Source organism: Myotis davidii, unplaced genomic scaffold (assembly GCF_000327345.1).
Source record: "Myotis davidii unplaced genomic scaffold, ASM32734v1 scaffold174, whole genome shotgun sequence".
Lineage (NCBI taxonomy): Eukaryota > Metazoa > Chordata > Mammalia > Chiroptera > Vespertilionidae > Myotis > Myotis davidii.
In genome coordinates this window covers 74,150-89,869 of record NW_006289087.1, presented here as the reverse complement: position 1 = coordinate 89,869, position 15,720 = coordinate 74,150, and the positions used below count along the sequence as shown (strand labels likewise).

Below are 15,720 nucleotides of genomic sequence, written 5' to 3'. Positions count from 1 at the left end.
GCGGGCCCCTGGACCCCGTGCTGCCCGCCCTTCAGACGCCAGCGCGGACCCTGCAGGCTGCGCTCGCCGCCCTCGCGGTCCTCCCCTCCGATCGCGTTTTGCCTGTGTTTCGCTGCATGAAACTGCTGGTTCCCCAGGTAGGGACAGTGAGCCAGGGGTTAGGGAATGACTAGGCTGATACCGTTCCTGAAGCTTCGTGATGGTCATGTATTTCTTTTTCTTTCCTTACCAGCTTCTGGCCTCCTCTGAGTCAGTCTGCATAGAGGCCTTTGACGTGGCTTGGAAAATTATATCGACTCTAAGCAACACTCAGCTGGTGTTCTGGTCCAACTTAAAAGCTTTTGTTCAGTTTGTTTTTGATCCCAAAGTTCTTACCATTGCTGCAAAAACCAAGGGCCAGGCATATTTCAAAATAAAAGAGGTAACTTTCTTTTTATTGGGGTAAAAAATACATAAAACTTCCCATCTTAACCACCCTGAAGCATATGACCTGCCAGCCCTGCTCAGCTCAGCCCTTTCCTGGCCCCGCACACACCGTGGGGCCCAGGGCTTTGCTGACTCGGGAAGGGAGGCCACTGACAAAATGCAGAGAAGCCAAAACTGTGTGGGGGGAGGTATTTTTCCCTCCTTTTCTCTCTGTGGATGGTGCTTCCTGTGGAAAGTTCTAGGTCAGTGATGGCGAACCTATGACACGCGTGTCAGAGGTGACACGCAAAATCATTTTTTTGGTTGATTTTTCTTTGTTAAATGGCATTTAAATATATAAAATAAATATCAAAAATATAAGTCTTTGTTTTACTATGGTTGCAAATATCAAAACATTTCTATATGTGACACGGCACCAGAGTTAAGTTAGGGCTTTTCAAAATGCTGACACGTCGAGCTCAAAAGGTTCGCCGTCACTGCTCTAGGTGAATTCACCACCAGTGACATCTTTTTACTGAGAAATGAAAATGTGTAGTCTGTGATTGCTGAGCATCTTGCAAAGTTCTAATGATAAAGAATTTTTAATTTTTTGACTGTCCATGCTTATGTGGGACCTACCATTTGAAGCCATTCCCAGTTTCTAGCAACAGTAATTTTTTGGAAACAAAACAACTAACTTGGTCCAAGGGTACAATGACCATTGTTTTTCATTTCAGATTATGCACCAGATGATTGAAATGTCGGCTGTAAAAACCGGAGTCTTCAATATACTGATAACTCACTGCTGCCAGTCGTGGGTAGTTCCTGCTCCAGACGTGTCCCAGGGGTCTTTTTCAAATGCTGCCGATTACAGCGAGCTGCTCCTGGAGGCTTGTGTGTTTGGAACTGTGTTTAGGCGGGATCAGAGGTAAAGCTGTCATTATTTCAGCCTGTCCTCACATTAAGTACCTACATGGGCAGGCTTGTTTTTATTTGAGGCTTTCAATGAGCGGAATACAAAGTTTTAGCTCATTTAAATTTGGGACCTTAATTTTTTTTTTCTGTCTAAAACATGTTCTTTGTTTTTTATGGGAAGACTCATTCAGGACGTACAGACCTTTATTGAAAATCTTGGACATGATTGTGCGGCAAATGTTGTTATTGAAAAGTAAGTATGAGGATTTCTCACATCTTATGAATAGGATATTCACAATTTAACATCACATGAGAAGCATTCTGTGCTTGTTAAATTTTTTAAAATATATTGTTATTGATTCCAGAGAGGACGGGAGAGGGAGAGAGAGGTAGAAGAATCAGTGATGAGAATCATTGATGGGCTGCCTCCTGCAGGCTCCCCACTGGAGATGAGCCCACAACCCGGGCATGTGCCCTGACTGGGAATTGAACTATGACCTCCTGGTTCCTAGGTTGATGCTCAACCACTGAGCCACCCGGGCTGGGCGACAGTTCCACTTATTTTATCTTCCCACATTCGGACACTGAACGTGCTGGGATATAGTTTGCCCTTCACATAGAGAACATGCTGGGGTAGGACGGAGGAGCCACTGCGGCATGGGAGGCGGAGTCTTGCCCCCGAGTGGACAGAGCTGTTCATGGTCCTCACTCAGGAAGAGCTCCATGAGCTCTGACCTGTTTTGTCCACAGACGAGGTATTGCCGGCCCAGGACCGCTGTGCGTGTGACTTCCTGCACAGGCACTCAGTGACCCATCCATCTGTTACCTTCCACTGTCCGTCCTGAGTTACAGAGCACTGCCCTCAAGTGTGGGCCCACGTAGTTTGAGAGACCTTGGGGAGGCTTTGACATTTGTTATGTTGTCTTGAAGCTAATAATTGAGGTACTTTTATGTTGTGAACATGTGTTAACACAGACTATCATCTCACACTTTTAGTACCAAAAGAGAGGACCACTATGTCAGAGTTTGTGCTGTCAAATTCCTGTGCTTGTTAGATGCCTCCAGTGCGTCCCATAAGGCGTTTATGGAAGACCTTGCCATCAAGCTGTTAGAGAAAGTAAATGTGTTTGGTTTTTGTTACTTTAAAGCATCTTTGTTTTTGTATAGTTAACACGTCAAAATCCAGTATTTGCTCTTTTTGTTGACAAAATGTTTCTAAATATTTTTATCAAAAAACCCCTGAGATTTATGTTCCATATTTCTAGTTAAATCTGTGATTGTCCATCTCAAGTTGCTTTTGAGAACAATGTTTCCTGTACTCTAACCTTCCCTCCGTGTGTTTTCCGGAACCAGTCAAAACCAGTTAGGTTTAGTGTGATGTATCCGTCCATTGTTTTATGTAAGAAATAGAGTAAAACGCTAAAAATTATGGCTAGAAGCTGCCATAATGCAAAGAATGTATTTTTTGAACCTGCAGAATTATTTATGATGAGCACCGCACTGTCTGCAGGAGGGATTGTGCAGGAATTGGTGCCTTGAGAACCATGTCCAGTATCTGTCTCCCCCTTCACCAGCCACAGAGGAGGAAGGAGGCTTCTCAAAGACTGTGTGCTGGACACTGACATGGCTCCTTTCTGGTTTTAAAAGCAGACGAGTCAAGTACAAAATGCATTGTCGTGAAAGGAAACTAAACAAGTGTCCTCTTGTCCTTCCTGCCGGTTGGAGAGCCAGGGGCTGAGTTTGAAGCTGTGGTTGATGTTTCATCAGCCACAGATTCAGCGGGTGATCCCATGTTGACCCCCACCCAGGAGGCACTGGTGTCCTCGTCCAGGACGCGATGCTACGTGAACTCCCAGCAGCACCGAGTGCAAAACCGAGTGTGGCAGATCCTGCTCGTGCTTTTCCCCCACTTCGACCAGGTGAGTGGTCCCTGCAGTTGTACCTTTAGCATAAGGGCTCCGTGTGAATAAACTGTGCAGTGGAGGCTGTCATGTTGCTCTTTGAAAACGAGGAAGTAATCTGCTTAGCACTTACATATACTTCAGTTCTTAAAAGTGAAGTCACTCAGAACACTCTTTAACGAAGAATGCGAAGGCAGTTAGGGATTGTGGAAATAAGCCAGAAACTGGTTACCTGACCCAGTGACGATTCTTCCCTTCCGTACTTTAATGTGATGCTGTAATGTTTAAAGTTTCATATGCCACTTGGTTAGAGAGCCCGCCAGCCCCCGATCCTCGGCAGCTGGTTGCGTGGAGGGTGCCTGCTGTGGGCTCCGTACTGCGGACACCACGGTGGCGGCGTCTAGGAAGTAGTGACCAGTGAAGGTGGGACCAAACCAGGTCTAACCCAGACGCACGCTCCACTTTACAGCCCAACACGGGGGCTGAAATGAGCTTTTCTGCTCTTAAAAGATACATTCTTCTTTAAAATAAATACACATAATACATACATTTACACGAGGAGATGATGCTTTCTACCTGCTACTGAGCAACGTTCAGTTACCCGCAGGAAGTGCGGTTCTGAAGAGAAGGATGGGGCGCGGGGGAGGACTGTGGGGTCAGAGTCTCGCCCAGAACTGGGCAGCTGTGGGGCAGGCGGATGGGCAGTTGTCCAAGGAGATGGGGGCCGGCCTGCTCCCGCTGGGCCCCGTCTGCCGCCCGCTGACTTGGGCATCTCGTCACATCTTGATCTCAGTCCGGCCGCTTACCGGATGTATGGCTTGGAGACAGTCACTTACCCTTCCTGAATCTTTTCTGTTCCCTGTAAAAATACCGAGAATAAAAACCTTCCTCACAGATGGATGTCCAAGTAAAACGTGAACTGTCAGTAAAAGTGCCTCATTATTATGTCTGTCAACAGTTTTTAAGGCCATTGTTTGCAGAGTGGTGGATCCAAGAGTTACTTACAATGAGACTTTAAGCTGTGTTTTTTTAGCAGTATTTTTTAGTGCATTTTTAAGGTTAAAATTAATAACCAGTTTCAGAGTTGCTAAAAGACTAGTTCTTAATTGTTCCTACCACAAAAAAAGAAATAATTATGTGATGTGATAGAGTTGTTAGTCAATGACACGGTGGTAATCGTATTGTGATATGTCAATGCATCGAGTCAACATTTTTATCCCTTAAATTTATACATTGTTATATGTTAGTTATATTTCAGTAAAAATAAATTTAAGACCATTAGTAGCCATAACACAATTTAATTTTATTTTTCTCAGAATTTCTTGAATAGAATCATTGACAAGATCTTTCAGGCTGGTTTCATCAACAACCAAGCATCCATCAAGTATTACATCGAATGGATTATTATACTGATTCTTCACAAATTTCCTCAGTTTCTTCCCAAGTTCTGGGATTGTTTTTCTTGTGTAAGTAAAGGAGATTTCTTCCCATTTTTTTGAACTAACAAAAGATGTGGCCTGTGCTGGGAGACTGTTTCACTTCCATTAGTTGCTGCTTCACTCTCAGTTGCCCTGGCCCAATGTGTTGACATCCTGGGTTGTGTTTGGAATTAACTGAAGAGACAGACATGCCTGGCTCACCCTGAGAGCTCGTCTGCTCGAACAGAAAACGATGGAAAGGCTTTTGTTAGTAAGAAGGGAAATAGGTCAGTGCTGCAGTCTTACTTACCAAGTGGTATCTGATCTTAGAAATAAGAATAATGAAGAATTAAGTGTACTCCTTACACTTTAAAGACATTTCCAGTGGGTAAATTTTAGACATCACCGAAGTCGCAGCTTTAATGAGAATCTTCAGGGTTTCTCTCTCACCCAGCTGGGAACAGACGTCAGTTTATTCCATTTTTATCATGTCCTTGCTCATTTTCCTTGGACTTCTCTCTAATTCCCCCCCCCCCCCCCCCCCAGCATTTCCTGCATCCGAATCATCTCTAAGGAGTTGATACAGGATCGTGATGGGTTACGGTGCAGGCCTCTGCTCTCAGTCGGCCGTACTCGGTCTCTTCTTCACCAGATGCCCCCACGGCTGCTAAAGTAACTCGTGTCCACCCTCTGTATATGGAGCTGCCTCCCGAGCTCTGTCCCTCCTGCAGTCACCCCCTCACGGTCACAGTCAGGCTCCTGAGAGTCCGATTTCCACACTGAGTCCCTGCCTCGCAGCTGGCTGGTTGCCATGTATTGGCATTTGGTTCTGCACCTGGGCTGCAGCTGTGAAGGGAGAGACTGCCCCCTGCTGGCCCCGCAGTGTCACATGGCACAGAAGCCTTGAATCACGGTTTATCCGATTTTTTTTCAGGGTGAAGAACACCTTAAAACGAGCATTTGTACGTTCTTATCGGTTTTGTCACATTTGGACATCATTACTCAAAACCTGCCAGAAAAGGTGAGTTTAAATTGTAAGAAGAGTTTAAACTTAACTGTCAAAATAGAACTTTTAATATTTGTCCTAGTTTTTGAAAGTGTAACGTATTCCTTATGTCTTCTGCAACTTCTCCCAGTGAGTCCAGCTGGCTACAAGCCCATCGGGCGGGCACTCTACCATATTGTTGGGTCTTTGCCTTGACCGTCAAGTTAGCACGTGGTATAGATAGGACCCTAAGTTATTTTAATTTGCACACGTGCTGGAGGGTGGGGAGTACCGCGGGGTCATGGGATCTGCCTCTGGGGACCACGTGCCAGCACGTCCATCTGTCTCGGGAGGAGGGTGGGGAGCCCGGAGCCCGTTGGGGACGCAGTGATGGGTCTCCCTGCGGTCACCCAGCCACGGCTGCTGGCCACTGAAGAAGTGATTCCTCTCTATGCAGAGGCTGGCTCTGAAGCAGGCCCTTGTCATCGCGCTGCAGTGGGGCTTCAGCCACAACTTCAGTGTCCGCCTGTACGCGCTGGTGGCGCTGAGCAAAGCCTGGGGCATGTGTAAGACGCTGCAGATGGGGGAGCTGGACGCTCTGGCGTCCGTGATCGAGTCCAGCCTCAGTCAGGTGGAGAGCACGCCGGGAGCGGGGTAAGCACACGTCGGCAGCCCTCCGGGGAGGTGGGAGAGGTGGGACGGCTATAGGCGGCGCCCTCGGCTGAGGCCACGTGGGAGCGCAGAGCCGGGTGGCAGAGCTGCGCGGCCGTTAGCTGTGCGGTGTAGTTGCAGTTCGGACTGCTGGTGGCTCCCCTGACCTTGTAGAACTGCGCCTGTGGATGGAGGGGCGCGTGAGCGGGGTGTTACAAAGCCCCTCAGGGGAGGCATCGCTTCTGCCGTGTCTAAGGCGGTGTCTCACTGCGGTATCATCACTGACCGACCACCAGGCGTGCCAGGGCTCACAGCGCCGAGGCCCAGGCCGCAGGGGTCCACGGAAAGGTCTCTCCGCACCCTCAGCGCTCTCACTGCTTTACATAAGCCAGTGCAGAGGCTGGACGCAGCAAACGGGGCGCCCGGAATGGGGATGGAATCGGTGCCATGTTGTTGGGCCTCTGCCCGACTAGGTCAGCCTGCAGCACAGACAGGGCGCTGAGTCAGCGCTTCGCCTGGTCAGACGAGAACCCCCTCCACCGTGACAGGTGCGCCAGGAACCCCAGACCTGCTCACGGAAACCTGTGGTCTGTGCGAGTTGGTACCAGTTTGGCTGAGTCTTCAGAGCAGAAAAAGGGACTTGGGCGACACTTTTCTCTCCTTAGCAGTTTATGCCAGAGACTGAGGGGTCCCCCCAAACCCCTCACACTGCTCCCTCTCAGAGCCCCTCGCCCGGCGTCTGCCAGGCACTCCAGGTGTTTCCTGTTGTCAGGTGCCCGTCACCTCGGTTGGAACTCAGGACTCTGCACCCCAGAGTGACCCCCACATGTCATTGCAGACCTGGGTCCAATTCTTGTGCGTCATATGACTTGTTCTGCATCTCATTTCAGAAGGTCAAACGCAGTGTCAGTTTCTAAAGTGTGTTGACCTTGGAGATCGAGGTGTATAGGCCTTAGAATAAAACACACACTTTTCCCTCCATTCTAAACCCTGCGGTAGGTAAGCAGGAAGGAGTCTGATTCCCCTCCCTTGCCCGTGCCTCACGGTGTTTTCCACCCTCAGGAACGCCAAGAGGAACTGGCAGCGCATCCAAGACCATTTCTTCTTTGCAGCGTTTCACCCGCTTCAGGACTACTGCCTGGAGGTGAGCGCCGTCCCGCGAATGCTCTTGTCGTTAGTCCTGACGCTTCCTTTGCCGTCGTCAGTCCTGACGCTTCCTTTGCCGTCGTCGTCGTTGAAGGGTGACGACTGGCTCACTCTCCCCCTCACCTGCTTCCCCTTCACGCTGTGAAGCTCTGCGTTTGCGGCACTGTGTGCAGACGAGCTGCCTCATTCCACGCCTCCGCAGTGAGCCTGCTAGTCACTGTCACTGTCTCTATCTCTCTCAGGTAGTCAGGCTGTACACACGGGAAGGGCAGTGTTTAACTCAACAGAAACCTGTTCTGACACTAACAGGCAGGGAGTGAGCACACTTATGCAGGTGGGATTCTGTGGTCACGAAGCCCATTGTTAAAAGAACAAGATGGACTCTTGTTAATCACCTTGTCTAGGTCCTGGGGACTGGACCTGCATAGCAGGTGATACCCCGCCTCCCGAATGTGCTCATGTAATGAACTTCAAGAACCACAGGCAGGTCTATTACAACTAGTCAGTCAATCAGCTTGATATCTAAGTGACTAAACCTTGTAGAAACGGCATTACTTTTCCTCAAAAGAACTTGGACGTCTCAGCTGCTGTGCACAGTGAACTACTCTGGTGGGTCACTGACACCCCGCGCTTTAAAAAGCTACAGCTCTGCGCTGTGGTGGTCGTCACAGGACGTGAACTGCTGTCTGTGACGTCACAGCAGAAACTGTCCAGGGTTTTCAGATACTTCACCGGCTCTGCTCTGTCCGCGTGCGCAGGCGCTATGCCTGCCTCCTCCTGCAGGGTCTTTAGTGCCTCTTAGGTTACGTCCACCTGCCCACCTGCTGCTCAGTGTTCCCGCGGGAGTAAGTCCTGGCTTTCCTCTTTCCTGCCTTGGATGGCCTCCCCCTCGTGTTGTGTATTTCACTTCCAACTCCCGGTAGGAACCCTAACTCTGTGTCAGACTCCGTCTCGTACATGTGTAGCCATATTGGTACCCGCTTACTATCTAGTTGCAATCATGATGCTAATTTAAATGTACACAGATGTTGCATGAAGAAAACCATATTCATTCTAAAGACTTTTATGAAGACTTGCATGTTGATCTAAACTTACTGTTTCATTTTAAACTTGCCTATTACCTGTGCTTCCGCTTCTCCTGGCCTTTGACCTTTGGTGATTTCCTGGTTCTCAGATCTCATAGGTAAGAAAAAGAAAGGACTGTTTACGTGATGACTAAACTGTTTCCACTGCGCAGTTTACAAACACTTTCCATGAGCTGTTTTAACCCCATTTATCCACACTTTACAACGAGGAGGTGGAAGCCAAGGGGGGCTCAATGGCTTAGCTGGTGGTGGTGAAAGGGGGGATTTGGCACCAAGAAGCTTGACCTGTTGCTTATGGAGAAGGTGGTGGTCAGTCAGCAGCACGTGTCCACATGCTGCCCAGCACCAGCACTGACTCCAGGCGCTCTGCCCGGTGCAGAGCCGTGGCTGTTAGCGCATTAGGGACCCACGTGCGAGACCCGCTGCTCACCAGGTTCTGAGGAAAGCCGGTCAGACACATAGGCAGTTGCTACAAGACAGAAAGTAGGTAATTGACCGGACAGGATAGTTTGGGAAAATACGTAAGAATAGGTTGTACTTTAAACATTCATGTATTTCTTTGCTCTTTTTGTTTTTAAGGGGGAACGTTTAGATTTTACACTTTTCTTTCAGACCATATTTCACATCCTTCCGCGCCTTGCAGGCCTTGTTGAAGAGGAGTGGATCGCCATCGACAAGTTCGCCAAGTTCACGGACCTTCCCTCAGGGGCAGGGGCTCATCGCTACCTTTCTGCGACGCAGCTGCGCGAGCTGAGGCCGGGGGACTGGGCTCAGCAGGACGCAGGTGAGAGAGTGTTCCCCTGTCCCACCGCGGCCCCCTCAGGCCATGGTTCCCCTGTCCCACTGCGGCCTGCTCAGGCCGTGGCTGCAGTGACAGCAGGCGGCTGATAAAAGCTCTTTCACGAGGCTCCCCGTGGGGAAGAGGCGGTGGAAAGTGGTGTAACTGACGGTACTTTCAGGGGCCTGAGCTTCGCTATGAAAAGCCAGGAACCTCGTCTGCTTCCTTATATGTTACTCTGAAATATCGTTCATATTCAGTTTCCCACTATATATTTCTGTAAAATATAGATTTTAAAAGGGGCCAAATTACGGAATTTCTTGCCCCGTTTAAGAGTGAAGCAGAGAGCTTGGTTCTAGGCCTCGCTGGTTGGCCACCACTTCCCATCGCCTTCCTCCCCGGCTCCCTTAGGACCACCTCCCGCTGCTCGCCCTCAGCCACGCTGCCCTGAGCCATCCACGGGCCGAGCCCCACCATTTTAAAGCCACCACTGACCCCAACAGCTGCGTGCCGAGGTCTGCGTTCTCCTTCCGAACCCCTAACCCCTAGCCACGGCCTCGCTGAACTTCAGGTCTCCCTCTGCCTGGCTCTCCCGGCGCGGGACACTCCGTAGCTCTTTACACTCCATGCCTCCCAGCTGGACTCACCCACCGTCATCCTCGCACGTCGTTACTGTCCTGTCCTTTCGTGAACTGCTTCCCCTGTGGCTCTCGCAGTGACGTGATATGTGCAGAATGTGGGGGACTGGCTGCCGTAGGGGATTCTTCTTTCCTGCCCAGGCTCTCACTCGGGAGAAGCAGACAACCGATCCGAGTGGACTGACGTTCAGAAGAAGGTGATCCCGTGGAGACACGCTGCTCCCGACGCCGACCTGGAGCTGGCCTTTCAGGATCGCGCTGCCAGGCTCGGCAAGGCCATCGGCCGCCTGATCGTCGTGGCCTCCCTCATCGACAAGCCCACCAACTTGGGAGGTAACCGTGGGTCGGGGGCTCGCTTAGACTCTGTCCTGCCAGTGGCCAGTCAGCGCACGGCCGTGTGGGCTGCCTTCCAGGCGTGACCCGCTGGGGGAGGCCGCGGGGCGGGGGACAGTGCGCTCAGCCTCGTGCTGCGGACGGTGATGCCCGCTTGCCCCGCAGGCCTGTGCCGCACCTGCGAGGTGTTCGGGGCGGCAGCGCTGGTGGTCGGCAGCCTTCAGTGCGTCGGGGACAAGCAGTTCCAGCAGCTCAGCGTCTCCGCGGAGCAGTGGCTGCCTCTGGTGGAGGTGGGTGGCAGCAACTCACTGTAGTTCTCCATCTTCGTGTATCGGCCCCTTTGCAGGAATTTACAGTTAAAGGCTGGGGCCTTTAACACTAAAGTAAAATGCGGCCCAATGCTGTTCGGTTCATCATCTGCCACGTGACTGTTTTTAGAAATCAATCATGTAGGATTCCTTTCAGGAAAACATGCCTTGCTGGTATAGGAATCATTTTCATACATTTCTATGCTGTTGGGGAGTTCTTGTTTATAGTGTATAATCTTTTTTAAAAGACGTAAGCTCAGTTTAGTCAGTTTTTAAACTCTGATTTTACTCTTAGCAGGGCCGTGACTGAATGACTGACTTTCTGCTCTTTTAAATGGTGTGAAGGTAAAGCCACCGCAGCTGGCGGGCTACCTGCGGCAGAAGCAGGCGGAGGGCTACACGGTCATCGGTGTGGAGCAGACGGCCCGGAGCACGGCCCTGACCCAGTACTGCTTCCCGGAGAGGTCGCTGCTGCTGCTGGGGTGAGAACCTCCTCGCAGCTCAGCCAGAAGATGGTTCAGAAACCGTAGTTTATCGGACCCTCACACGGCACCTGACACCACCTGGTGCTCATGGAAAGCCCCCCTACCTTTCACTTCATTTCACCTGTGGGGTGCTCAGGGGACCACAGGATTGCCCCATATGCTTTTTGTTCTCATTTTCCTTTCTCCCATTAACCGGCATTTTCTCAGACATTCAGAGTGTTAACATTCAGAATGCCTGAGAAAATACCGGTTATTACAAGGAAAGTGACCTTTCTTCTCCCCTTTTCACCAGAAATGAGCGTGAAGGGATCCCTGCCAACTTGATCCAGCAGCTGGACGTGTGTGTGGAGATCCCTCAACAGGGCATCACCCGCTCGCTCAACGTCCACGTGAGTGGAGCCCTGCTCATCTGGGAATACGCCCGCCAGCAGCAGCTGCGCCGGCGAGGGGGCGCCCAGGCGTGAGGTCCCCGCACGCTGAGAGCTGTCGGTGCTATTCAAACAGTTCAAAAGTATTTGGAAAAATGAAACAAATTCTGAATTTACTGAAATAATGTGTTTTTTCCTTATAACTTAATGCCAAATTTTTTCATGTGCCTTAAACATATTATGTGTTGTCCTCTTTAATAAACATATTTAGCTAAATTGTATTGCTTCTTTAGTAAAATGTTTTAAGCAATCGTGGAGATAAAACTATAGTTTTAAAAGATCATTTCTTTCCTAGAAACTTTTTCTTAGTGAAGTAGGTAGGAATCCAGTGTAGTAGTGAATAGAAGTGAGAGAGGACAGCCTTACCTTGTTACTGATTTTTGGGAAAAATCATTCCTTGTGCCAACACTGAATATATTAGCTAAGCTGTTTGTAGACAGTCTCATTTTAGCTGTCTAGTTTAAGTTCTTCCACTCACCATTTTTTGGTGTGTGCTGCTATTAAAATGGTCACTCCTAGGATACATATGACAACCTGTTTTTTCAGTATCTACAATATTTGCCTAATGCCATCCTCTAACCAAAAAAATAGGTAAATGTATTTTTAAAATAGGCTTTAATTTTCTTCTTAAAATAGATTTCTTACTAAATTAAAACTGAGCATGTTTCATACCATTCTTTCAATTCTCCACTGTCTGATCACTTTCATTATTAAGTCACATATGCGAAGCACTGATGTCTACCAGCTCCCACAGTCCAAGGGGCACTGGGAAATGTCCAGAAAGAAGAGTCTACCTTTCGGAGAGGCCAGGGCAGCCTAGGACTTGGCAGAGGTGTTTGGAGGCTGGAACTGTCCTGCTTCAAATTTCTCTTTAAATTTTAAGTAGTCTCTTCTTTTGTCAAAATACTTTATCTGTTGAGAAAAAGGGGTTTGAAATAAGGTCAGGTTATGCAGCTCGGGTAAACAACAGCACGGATTTAATGGAACAGATTATTCAATATAAATTGTGTAAGTGACCCGAGTCATTTATATTCTGGACCAGTGGTTCTCAACCTTCCTCATGCCGCGACCCTTTAATACAGTTCCTCATGCTGTGGTGACCACAAACACAATATGGAATGATAGATGTGTTTTCCGATGGTCTTAGGCGACCCCTGTGAAAGGGGCGTTTGACCCCCAAAGGGGTCGCAACCCACAGGTTGAGAACCGCTGGTCTAGAACCATTTCACAGGAGTGCATTGATGCATAAACGTCTTGGGAAAAGATGTAGACTAATAAGTCACCTTTTTGGGTTACAGACCCTACTGAGCACTTGAATAAGCAATGAAAATCAATTAGGAAATAAAAAACTACCATGAGACAAATGAACAACTTTTCACAATTTACAGATACAGTAAGAGCAGTTCTAAGAGGGAAGTTCATAGCTATACACCCCAAGAAACAAGAAAAATCCCAAACTAATCTTACAACTAAAGGAACTAGAAAAAGAACCACCACCCCCACAACACCCCCCCACAACAGAAAAAGATCAATGAAACTTAGAGCTGGCTCTTTGAAAAGAAACAAAATTCAAAATTGACAAACCTTTAGCCAAACCCATTAATAAGACCCCAAATAAAATCATAAATGAGAGAAGTGACAAATGATACCACAGAAAATATAAAACGTTAAGGATGCCAACAAATTCAGTTTTTCTAGAAACATATAACCGCCCAGGACTGAACCAGGAAAAAACAGAAAATCTGAACAGACTGTTGACTAGTCATGAAATTAAAGCAGAAATCACAAAAACTCCCAGCAAACAAAAGCCTGGGGCCAGACGACTTCACAGATGAACACCAAACATTTAAAGAATTAATCCCTATCCTTAAACGACTTCAAGAACAATCAGAGAGGAAGGAATGCTTCCTCCTCATCCTAGGAAGCCAGCATTGCTCCGATACCCAAACCAGATAAAGACATGACCCCCCCCGCCCCCCAAATTACAGGCCAATATCCTTGATGCGAAAATACTCAACAAAATATCAGCAAGCTGGACTGGGCAATACCAGACCTACGGCCTGGCCAGTGTGGCCCAGTGGTCGCGGGGACTGGGAGGATAAATGGCAGGTGACGCGTGTGAGATGCGCGGAGCCTGTTAGCTGTGACCAGGGCGCAGGGACGGAGGGAGAGGCCTCCGGTGGCACCGGCCTGTGTGTGGACGGAGAGCAGAGTAAAGAAGCCGCCGGCCGGCTGTACAAACTACCCATGCAGAGCACAGCGCCGCCCCCAAAGCAGGGGGAGGGTCCACAGCCACGGGCTGGAGAGGGCAGTGGGGGTCGGGGGGCCCAGAGCCGCCCTGAAAGCAAGGGCAGGGAGGGTCCACAGCCCCAGGCGGGAGAGGACAGAGGGGGTCGGGGCCTGCAGCGCGCTGACCACGGGCAGCCCAGCGATTCCCGACCGTGCTCATCCACCAGACACCTGCGAGCCCCAGTGCTTTTAAAAGAAGTTTGGGTTCCATTTCCACAAATAGGCGAGGGCTGGGACATAGCTACTGGTTTTTAAAATCCCCACCTGATTCCTCCATGCAGCCTGCGTGGCACATGATGGCCAGACTGTCGGGGATCTCCTGGGAGAATGGGGTGGGTGAAGGTGGGGCCCACCAGCACCCCACTCTTCACCTACGTCACTCCCACCTCCAGGGCCAGGTCCTCCGGTCCTCAGTCCCCTGCTGTGCTCGGTGCTCACATTTGGGGGGGATCAGAGGGAGGGACACATGGTCAGTAATGGTATCAGAGCCTAAAGCAGCGGTTCTCAACCTGTGGGTCGAGACCCCTTTGGCGGTCGAACAACCCTTTCTCAGGGGTCGCCTAAGAGCATCCTGCAGATCAGATATTTACATGACGATTCATAACAGTAGCAACATGACAGTTACGAAGTAGCAACGAAAATAATGTTATGGTTGGGTCACCACATGAGGAGCTGTATTTAAAGGGCCGGGAGGTTGAGAACCACTGGCCCTAAAAGGACTCAGGTGTGATGTCAGCCCAAACTCGTAGTTTTCACCTCCACTGAAGCCAGGAGTTCTCTCAGTGACCTAAGGAGGATCACCGGAAATGCAATTGGGGGCCTAACTCATTATCTAATCCAATCAGCAAGCCCCACACAGGCCAGGTTTCAGCTTAAATGCCAAGTCAGACATGGGATCTTCCTAGTAAGTCCACGAGAGGGGGTGCATCCTGCTGGTTTTATGGACAACGGGGTCCCCCCAACGCCACCTGTGTCCACTGAGTTCACTCCCAGCCTGGCCCCAACAGGACCCGCCCTCCATCACACCCTGTGGTCTCCTTCGAGCCTCAGGCTCCGCTCCAAAAACCAGGTGTGAGACATGAAGACCCTGAAGCCACTCCCACCTCTAAAGCGATCTGTTCTCCAGCCGCCTGGGAGCCGGGGAGCGGCGCATGCGTGAAAGAGCAGACCCATCAGTTCAGACCCGCCAGGCGGCCGCCCTGACCAGCACAGAGCACGTGGCCTCCACGCTGAGCTGCAGCTGCCACCTCCGCGTTGCAGCAACAGCACTCATTTTATTTTTTAAATTAATTTCAGAAAGAGGAAGGGAGAGGGAGAGAATCACTGATCAGCTGCCTCCTGCACGCCCCCCACGGGGGATCGAGCCCACAACCCGGCATGTGCCCTGACCGGGAATCGAACCGTGACCCCAATTCATAGGTCGACGCTCAACCACTGAGCCACACCGGCCAGGCATTAACGAAGGCGCGTCCCCACTTATACGGGATTGCCAATGGGCTCAATGCTGTGTTTCCCGCCCACCGCCCCTCCCTCACCAAGGACCTGCAGGGCAGGGCGGGGACACCTGTCAGGAAGGCCCTGGGGGAAGAACCGGCCCCATGCACATTTCCATTATATGGAGGGTCTGGGTCGCTGTGATTTGGGGGGGCACCTGGGCATGCATTGTTTGTGAGGGCAGCTCCAGGCCCATGAATGGGCCTCCTCCTGCCCCAGATGAAACACTGCCCCGCATGCAGCCCCGGGAGAAGTCTCCCGGTTTAGCGGGTTGGGTTTTGGGGGCCACGTTCACGTCTTCGTTCTGTTTTTCAATGATCCTTCGAGGGTCAGGGGACGTTTCCCAAAGGTCAGCCTGATGCCAGCCAACGGCCTGGCTGACCACACAGGGTGCCCTCTGCTGCTCGGGTCCCTGCGGGGGCCCACACGCCCAGGCCAGCACCTCATCTCGCAGCCCCCAA

At 50.2% G+C, this 15,720-nt stretch overlaps 2 protein-coding genes across 2 annotated transcripts in view; one reads left to right on the top strand and one right to left on the bottom strand.

Moving 5' to 3' along the window:
• The window catches only part of TARBP1 (TAR (HIV-1) RNA binding protein 1), a 37,528-nt gene extending 25,833 nt beyond the window's left edge, over positions 1-11,695 (top strand). The window contains exons 17-31 of the mRNA XM_015562327.1: positions 5-137; positions 233-421; positions 1,143-1,333; positions 1,502-1,573; positions 2,317-2,437; positions 3,129-3,239; positions 4,538-4,687; positions 5,574-5,660; positions 6,082-6,278; positions 7,338-7,419; positions 9,119-9,290; positions 10,064-10,255; positions 10,421-10,545; positions 10,909-11,045; positions 11,341-11,695. Of these exons, the coding sequence (XP_015417813.1) occupies positions 5-137; positions 233-421; positions 1,143-1,333; positions 1,502-1,573; positions 2,317-2,437; positions 3,129-3,239; positions 4,538-4,687; positions 5,574-5,660; positions 6,082-6,278; positions 7,338-7,419; positions 9,119-9,290; positions 10,064-10,255; positions 10,421-10,545; positions 10,909-11,045; positions 11,341-11,512 (2,131 nt within the window). The 3' untranslated portion in view covers positions 11,513-11,695. The remainder of the gene's footprint in view (positions 1-4; positions 138-232; positions 422-1,142; positions 1,334-1,501; positions 1,574-2,316; positions 2,438-3,128; positions 3,240-4,537; positions 4,688-5,573; positions 5,661-6,081; positions 6,279-7,337; positions 7,420-9,118; positions 9,291-10,063; positions 10,256-10,420; positions 10,546-10,908; positions 11,046-11,340) is intronic.
• Positions 3,220-15,720, bottom strand: part of LOC102769883 (cytochrome c oxidase assembly factor 6 homolog) — a 14,106-nt gene continuing 1,605 nt past the window's right edge. The window contains exons 3-4 of the mRNA XM_006761242.2: positions 12,271-12,388; positions 3,220-4,080 (exon numbers count right to left, since the gene is read on the bottom strand). Of these exons, the coding sequence (XP_006761305.1) occupies positions 12,293-12,388 (96 nt within the window). The 3' untranslated portion in view covers positions 3,220-4,080; positions 12,271-12,292. The remainder of the gene's footprint in view (positions 4,081-12,270; positions 12,389-15,720) is intronic.